General features: G+C 35.5%; 1 protein-coding gene across 1 annotated transcript in view; it reads right to left on the bottom strand.

The window, feature by feature from the left end:
* Nucleotides 1–1731: 1731 nt before the first annotated feature.
* LOC130092585 (microtubule organization protein AKNA-like) overlaps nt 1732–8827 on the bottom strand; it is an 18025-nt gene continuing 10929 nt past the window's right edge. Inside the window, exons 12-22 of the mRNA XM_056260489.1 lie at nt 7554–7688; nt 6529–6622; nt 5469–5563; nt 4640–4975; nt 4379–4555; nt 4105–4181; nt 3806–3931; nt 3580–3714; nt 3079–3199; nt 2712–2853; nt 1732–1921 (exon numbers count right to left, since the gene is read on the bottom strand). Coding sequence (XP_056116464.1) covers nt 1757–1921; nt 2712–2853; nt 3079–3199; nt 3580–3714; nt 3806–3931; nt 4105–4181; nt 4379–4555; nt 4640–4975; nt 5469–5563; nt 6529–6622; nt 7554–7688 — 1603 coding nt within the window. The 3' untranslated portion in view covers nt 1732–1756. The remainder of the gene's footprint in view (nt 1922–2711; nt 2854–3078; nt 3200–3579; nt 3715–3805; nt 3932–4104; nt 4182–4378; nt 4556–4639; nt 4976–5468; nt 5564–6528; nt 6623–7553; nt 7689–8827) is intronic.

Here is an 8827-nt window from a genome sequence, read left to right as displayed (position 1 = left end):
TCATCATAGGCACTCTGATTGGTCTGCGACTACGAAGCAGAGTGCGATGCACTGTGTGTTGTGACACATTCCTCCCACAACCATCATTAAAATTTTGTGTGACTTGTGCCACAGTAGACCTTCTGTTGGGTCAGACTAGATAGGAGATCCTTCGTTGCCCTCGTGCATTGATGAGCCTTGGGCGCCCAACACTCTGTCACCATTTGTGGTTTGTCCTTCCTCGGACCACTGTTGTTAAATTCTCACCACTGCTGACCGGAGCATCCCACAAACCTTGTGGTTTCAGAGATACTCTGACCCAGCTGTCTTGCCATAACAACCTGACCCTTGTCAAAGTCACTCAGATCTTTATTCCTTCCCATTTCTCCGGCATCCAACACTTTGATTACGAGAACTGATTATGTGTAATATGTCTCTCTGGATGAATGGATGGATGGTTGGATGGATAGATAGGTAGCATTTTATTTGTTGGTAATATGTATGTAGCATTTTATTATTATTTTTTCATTCAGTTCAATCTTAAAAAGGACACAAATGGCACTGTTGTACTTCTTCATACTGTATATTTAAGGGCTATAATGCTATTTAGACCATTCAAAGGTTTCATTGAACTTTCTTATACTGCTGGGACTGATGACAAGTTTAGTTTACACCTCTGTGTCATAGATTTCTCAGTTGCTCTAAGCTGTCATAGTGAGAGTCACCCTGCAGAAACATTTTACATCAGGTTACACAGACAGATTAATGTAACACATTTCTACTGTATCCTCAGGCAAAGATTAGTCCAGGTTTTTTTTCTAATTTCCAGACATGTGTGTGTTTTTATAATATCTAAAATAAAACTTATTTTAAATTGTAATAATTTCACAATATTACTGTTTTTACTGTATTTTGATTAAATAAATGTAGCCTTGGTAAGCATAAGAGACTTCTTTCAAAAACATTTAAATAATCGTACCAACCCCAAACTTTTGAACGTGTGTGTGTGTGTATATATAATTAAAATCAAATTTATAATCTAGTGTTTATCAAAGTAAATACCGTATATTATTAGTACTGTTACTTTTAGTGGTCTGTGAGTTGGGGGGGTATGTATGATGAAAAAATACTAATATGTTACCCCAGTTGCTCTCCGGTTCTATGTTACACAGTGACAGATGTTTGTTAGTTTTCAACAGAGCATTTATTCTACTCCAATAAGAGAGTGCAAGCTGCTTTACACGAACAACAGCAACGTCCAGAGGCTTACCACACGCATACGATATTGGCAGAAACTTCTCCGGTGTCATTTTTCAGTCTAGTGATTGCCAATGGGTGATATGGCTAACAAAATGATAGTCTTTTGAAACTGAGGGACGTTTATGGGAATTTAACACAAAAAAATTCCTAGTTTCAACAAAACCTTCTCCTTAATAACATGATGGTATGTGATAACGGAAGTCAGGGAGGAAATCTTTGGGTGTTTTATGATATTTTATACTGGAGACAGGCATTCTAGTATTGTGTTGTTATAGTTGCATCACACTTACATTGTTGTTAGTATTGTGTTGTATTGACTACATTAAGAAGTTCTATTCTGCCCCCTATTGATCACTATTATAAATAGAAAAATACAGCTTTTCAGGTCAGCAATTTTTTTTATTTTTGATGATAATGCAAAACCCAGGACACTATTAAACCGAAGTGTGAAAGCAGATGTATGAAAGGATTCATACTGTAATTTAATGTTGTCTGTAAAGAGTGAATTCCAGCACTGCTAGCTGCCCGCTCTGCTGCTGAGAGGACGCAGGCCCTGTAACTTCTTCTGGAGTTGAGCCTTGGCCAGGTCAGCAGAGAGAGCGTCCGCCATCCTGTCCGTGGTCTGCTTCATTACAAAAGCTGCCTGCAGGGCCTTGTCCAGCGTCTTATGTATTGATTCCTCCTGATAAGCATTAAACACAAATTGTATGTTAATATATAATACACTACACTTCAAAAGTTTGAGGTCAATACGCTTTTGTAATGTTTTTGAAAGAAGTCTCTTATGCTCAGCAAGGCTGCTTTATTGAGACAGTAAAACAGTAATATTATGAAATATTATTACAATAACAGTTTTCCTTCAGAAATCAATCTAATATGCTGATTTGGTACTCAAGCAGCATTTCTTATTGTTATCAATGTTGAAAACTATGGAAGCTTGTTTCTGCCACGGAATAAAAAAGAAAAAGTTAATTGCAACCTTTTTCCCCCTCAGAATTGTGATTAAAAAAGTCATAATTGTGAGATATAAACTGATAATTGTGAGAAAAGGTCAGAATTGTGAAATAAAAAGTCTCAATGACCTTTTTTATTGATTTATTCCATGTCGGAAACAAGCCTCCATAGAAAAAAAGTTGTGCTGCTTAATTTTTTGGAAACCGTGATTCTTTGATAAATAGTTCAACACAACAGCATTTATTTCCAATATTTTTTTGTTACAATAGAAGTCTTTACTGTCACTTTTGATTAGTTTAATGCATCCTTGCTCAATTAAATAATTTCTTTAAAAAAAAATCTTGCTGACCTCAACTTTTGAATGGTATGTTATGTTAATACGTTGGGATTATATTCTAAATAATCAACAATATAAAGTTCTTAACACTTTCCCCTTTCAATCCAAAATGTTAGCATTATTCAATTGTGTGCTATCATTCTGTTGTGTGAATGGTAGCTGTTTGACAGTCTAAACTGACTCTGCTGGTGTGTTGTCGTCTTCCAGTAGTCCGAGGCGAGGTCCGTTGAAAGAAGATGTTACTGGGAAGCAGTGCTGAGTCAGATTGAGTAGAGCGCCTCCTACTGGACACTGGTTCAGATGCTTGATCTCGCACTTTGAACCTGGGAAAACATCCACCTACTATTATCAATTTTCAATATATATCACGTAGTATATCACTAAGTTTATCTGTACAGTTTATAATCTATTATCCTTGACACTGACAGATCAAACTGCATATGTCCTTTGGTAATATGAGGTGTTTGACATATAATGAGTAATGACCCATTGTTGGGTTACATAATTAGTAGATTGATTGTTTGCCTTTTAACTGATTATTTGCTTACCCAGCAGGTAGACTACAGGATGAGCCATAGTTGACCTGCAGCAGAGGCTTATGGGATAGATGAGCAGGAATAGAAGGGGCAGGATGTGTGCTATTTAAGAAGATATTCCTTAAGTTTCCCACTGAAACAACAAAGGACACTATTTCACTTGGCTTTCCACCGCTGTAAACATACACTTTCTATGACATACAGAATAAACAAATCGATTAATCACGATTAATAGCATCTAACATAAAAGTGTGTGTGTGTGTGTGTTTATTTATACACGTATATTATATAAACAAACCTTTATGTTAGATGCAATTCTTTAATTTGACAGCTCTATATATATAACGTTTAATGTTCTGTTCTTCCCTCAAATTTATAATATTTGTAAAAAATACATTTTGATGGTTTAATCGAACTTGTAGGGTCATTTAAAATGAATATATATGTATGTGTGTATGTGTGTGTGTGTGTGTGTGTAATACACATTATTAGATTATTAAAGTGATTCCACACCTGCAGGTCTGTAGCTGGCACTTTTGTTGGTTGGCTCAGTGTTGATGCTGTGGATCGTTGGCCCAACGCTTACTCTCCGATGGCTTCCAGACTGGCTGAACTGAGATGTGTCCAAAGGAAAGCTCTCCGCTGAGGCTGTGACCATCGCGAGAAGAACATTTGGGTACTTTTATCTTACTACATGCTGGACTGTAGCAAAAATGCTATTTACTAAAAGGTATCATACCCCTGGATGATGTTTTGGAGTCATGTGACCTCTTCTCAGCAGGAGCACCAAAGCGGGTGCGTATTTGTCCATACGGTGGACTGAAGGCTCTCTGGAAACTCATAGTGTGATCTGAATCTTCACCATCTGTAACTGACAATACACTAATTCCCTTTCAATTTCTCTTCAATTTCACTTAACTAAAACTATATAGACTAAACACAACTTTAGCAAACACCAATATTGAACTGCATTAAACCACATTTAGAACAAATGTATTGCTAAAGAAGAAAGCATGAACCAGGTTGTGAAGCTGTCACCTTTGCTCTTGCTGAGCTCCATATCAGAAGAGATCCAGTCCTCAATCTTCTGAGGGTTTGAGTCTGTCTTTGCACGTCTGATGATGTAGTGAGAATTCACATTAGTTTGGCAAACTTCGAAGAACCAACAGTCTTAAAAATAAAGGTTCTTTATTGGCATCTATGGAACCTTTAACATCCATGAAATCTTTCCATTGCTCTAAAGTGTTTATTAAAATGTTCTTTTAGAAAACTAATAGGATGGTAGCCATTCTTCAACCCCAATTTGGAGTACCTGCTGGAGGCAGCTCTGTTCTGGCCACGGGTCTGTCCCTTGTGCTTCTTCTCCAACGGACACCTGCCATTCAGATAATCAGTCCTCTTGCTCACATGAGGCAGGTGACCAAGACTCTCCTCTAGCGCCCTCTTGAGGCGAGACACCTCATACTGCAGTGCGAGGATAACCTCACTACTGTGAAGAGCACAATGGAATTGTGATGGTTTCACAAATTGCAGGTATAAACTACAAGTTTAAACTACTTTCTTTAATACTTACTTGTGACATGAACAGTGTGATGCTGAGTGCATCTCATTTGCAGAATGGCTCTTTCCCAGCCGAAGGTCTTTTCTTCCTTCAGTCACCTGGTTATGCGTGGGAGTGGCGCCACCTACTGATGCGGCATTCTCTTTTGAAACTCTAACAGTTGCATTCTGGGTAATGGTTTTTGCTTCCATGCCTGGTGGAACCAGCTGTTCAAATTCCAGGTGATTTACTGTGGGCTGCACGGGTCTTGGTGCCATTGATATAGTTGTTCGTACATTGGAGTGGGAGGCTTCACTGTCCGGACCGCTCATACTCGCCATGCTAATGACATCATCTGAGAGCGCAGAACTAAAGAGCACATCAGATAAAGTATTTATTTATTTATTTATTTTTTAAATGTCAGTTCTGCTACAGAGCATTTTTCATTGAAAATATACCGTTTATAATCTGAACACAAAAACACATTTAGCATTTGTAGTCTTGTATTTTGGCATTTCAGTTTTGTAAATATACACCGTTATTCTTAATGTCCCCACAAGGATGGCAATACTTTGTCCTTTTGGGAACATTTTTCAGTCCCTATGATGAAAACAGCTTATACATCATATAAAGTGATGTTTTTTGAAAAATGTAAAAATGCAGAATGTTTTCTGTGATGGGTATAGGGTTAGGGAATAGAATATACCGTAACAAAAATCATTATGTCTATAAAGTCCCCATAAAACATGGAAACCCAGTGTGTGTGTGTCTGTGTGTGTTTGAGAGAGAGAGAGAGAGAGAGAGAGAGAGAGAGAGAGAGAGAGAGAGAGAGAGAGAGAGAGAGAGAGAGAGAGATATTTACCTCACAGCACTAGGAGGTGTTTTGGACAGTCCTGTGTTTGGACGGCTCAGGTCAAAACTGCCAAAGCCGCTGTCAGTTTCTGGACTTAAAAATCTCTAAAAGAACAAAAACACTTTATCTGTCGTTCTGTCCTTTGCAGAAACAGCCCAAACATTCTGCAAGTGACACAACAAAAACCTTCAAACAATAACACTTCTAACAAAAAAATCACAGTATCTTTGGGGAATTTGGGGATTTTTTTTTAATCTATCATAAAAAATGACATCTCATTTACGCTGTTTATCTCACAAAATGTAACCCTGGTTATTTTACACTGTCATTAAATTGTTTCTTTAGGGGTACAACAGCTTGTCACTCTGGCAGGGACAACTTTGTATCTTACCCTAAAATGTTCATAATAGTACCTACCTTCCTTACTAGTACCTTATTACTGTCTACTTTAAGATACTAATGTGCCATTTTTAGGAGTAGATAAGGTGCAATAAGTGTTCTTTTAGGGGTGCTGTCCCAGTGACAAGCTGTTGTACTCCTAAAGGTAACATTTTTGCAACAAAAAATAATAATAATATGTGATGGGGTTTTTTCCCTTAACAATCAACATTGACATCAACTAGGCCTGTCACGATCCTGAATTTTGTTCTGATTTGTCATAAATAATTCTGTTTATTCATGTCACTTACCAGTGTAATCTTTATACATATTTTTTATATATATTTTACTTGGAATCATATAATAAAATAGGCCCATATGATTTACTTTAATGCTGTGAAAGTTAATAATATTTATATAATTATTTATGATTAATAATATTATATTATATAATACAAATATTATATTATATAATACAATGCAGTCTACAATAAACCTACAAGCCGTTATTTCATATAAAAGTAGACTTAACCACAGCATTACCACAATCAGATGATTAATCAATAATTTCAACAGGCCTATTAGCAATATTGACATTCTTGCAGAATACTATCTTGTCCATAAAATAGGTTTGTTTTCTCACAGACAAACCTAATCTCTGTCTCTCCATGTTAGTGTATGTGTTTGTTACCTGTGTTTTGTCTGTGGCTGGCTGAGGAGAGTGTCCAGCAGACGCTCCTACAGAAGGGAACGAGGCTTCACTGGGTCTGATCTTCTCTTCGTACCTGAGAGAGGAATGACGATCACAGCAGTCATGAAAAACAAGGTTCTTTTTACGTTTACAGTAGTTTTAGATTTTTAAGACTGATAATGTTTGCACCATTGTAACTAAGAATGTTCAGTGTTAATTCAACAAAGGACTCACATTAGCCTTACAAAAAGGTCTGTGAGAGCACCATGGTACAATGATGATTTTAAGTACTTCAAAGTACAGTACTTCAAAAATACCATAGTATTAACATGGTACCGTGTTTAGAACTAGTGTAATGTAATAAAGTAATGTTAGTGTAATGTAATAAAGCAATTATATATCCACAAGAATGCAACATAAATCACTGGATACATTTTCTGGGCTAACAAAACTAGACAAACATTTTACATCCATCAAAAGTTGTATAAAGTAATTATATTCATCTAAAAGCTATTTTACAATCATTAGTTATTTCAGTAGAATTGTGTTACTATTATAGTTTTTATTAATATTTTGAATTAATTTTTTATATTTTAATTTTCTGTTTTCATTTAGTTATTTTGTTTTTGTCTTTTTTTATTATATTTTTTTATATATATGTTTATATAGTTTTTATTTTATTTCAGTTTTATTTATTTTAGTACATTAAGTTAACCTAACTGAAAATGAGAGATGTTCCCCTGGCAACTATAGCTGAAATAAAATAAGTTTATTTATATTTATATATATTATTTTTATGTTTACTTTTTTTCCATTAGTGTTTATTTTATTTCAAGTAACAAAAAAAGTTTGATGATTTTAGTTTCAGTTAACTATAATAACCCTGAATCATGCACCTTTGATTTACCATCTATTCCTGTACAAATTTAACTTCTAAAATTACAACATACCATCCCAGTTAAGAATACACCAGATTGCAGTGCATGCACAGCCACAAAAATACAAATCTGTCTGTAAATACTGACCTATCGTATGTCAGCTTCTTTAATGAAGTTGAGTTGGACAGTTGTGCCAGGATGTTGTCTTCCTCTCTTGTTGTTAGTCTGTCCTCCTCTTCCTCATTGGCAGTTCCAGGCGTTTCAGTGGAGAAGGTGGAATACCTCAGAGGAAGTACAGAAAAACTGACAGAGGGAACGAAGTGTTTCCATAATGAAACTGATATTCCCTCGTCCCTCCTCCCGACCTGTAACCCGATCATCCTCGGGTGAGCTGTGCTAAATATCACGATACGCTCCCTCCTCTTACAACCTACATCAGTGATCTTTTAAGAGAACTAAACAAGGGACCGGATCACAACATTTCTAATTAACGTTAACCATTAGAATTAAAATAGAATCTTTTTCACTGAATTCGTTTGCGCAACCTTGCCATATAATGGCATAATGTGAAGTTAATGTACAGGAACATGTTCTTTAAGCAATCTGGGATTGTGACTTGTTTAATGCGTTATGTTAATTGCAATGTTTATGTCAATGATTGTGGATTTTGAACCAGCAAACTTTTGATTACCACCCCAGATACATTCCATATGCATTTCTTAGTCTTTGTTTACCTTTTAAAAAATAGCTGAACATGTGCCGGTATAACAAAATACATCGCGGTAATGAACATACATGGTTTATTAGTACCTCCATAAAACTCAAAACAATTAAACAATTCTGCTTACTTAAAATATGTCAGTTTTGTGAACTCAAAAGAAAAAGAAAGTTCTAAATACTCATAAAACTTCATTTGATTAAACTAATTTGTTTAATTTAAGTTTACCCTACTCAAACCAATTAACTATTTTGAGCATTAGGGTTTACAGTGTGAGCACTTCAAAATACTTTGAATAATTTGGGGGAAAAAGAAAGTCAAACCATACTTGTTTCAAGCAGCCATTGCGAATTTTGTATTCGCTGTGGTTTATCACAGCACTAAACAATACTTATTTGACTTAATATGCTATTTATTTTCACAATATTTGTTTACACCTAAACATTTTTACATTTTAATCTGGACTAAAACATGGCACAAAAGATATTGGTCAAAGGTTTTGCACTTTAATCTGTTTCATTTGTTTAGTCTATACATTTTGTGGAATTTTTTTGTTGGATTTAAATGTTCAGAGTTGAGAAGAGAAGAAACTCATTATTAAGAGTTCAACCCTTTTTGTAACTTAATTCAATACCATGATAAAAGCTACAGCAATTATTGTGATATGAAAATTAGATACTGTCACATGCCTAGGTGTGAACAC

Source organism: Rhinichthys klamathensis, unplaced genomic scaffold (assembly GCF_029890125.1).
Source record: "Rhinichthys klamathensis goyatoka isolate OS25496 unplaced genomic scaffold, OSU_Roscu_1.1 h1tg000008l_1, whole genome shotgun sequence".
NCBI lineage: Eukaryota > Metazoa > Chordata > Actinopteri > Cypriniformes > Leuciscidae > Rhinichthys > Rhinichthys klamathensis.
The sequence above is the reverse complement of the archived record's forward strand: the minus strand, read 5'-3'. Positions and strand labels throughout refer to the sequence as shown.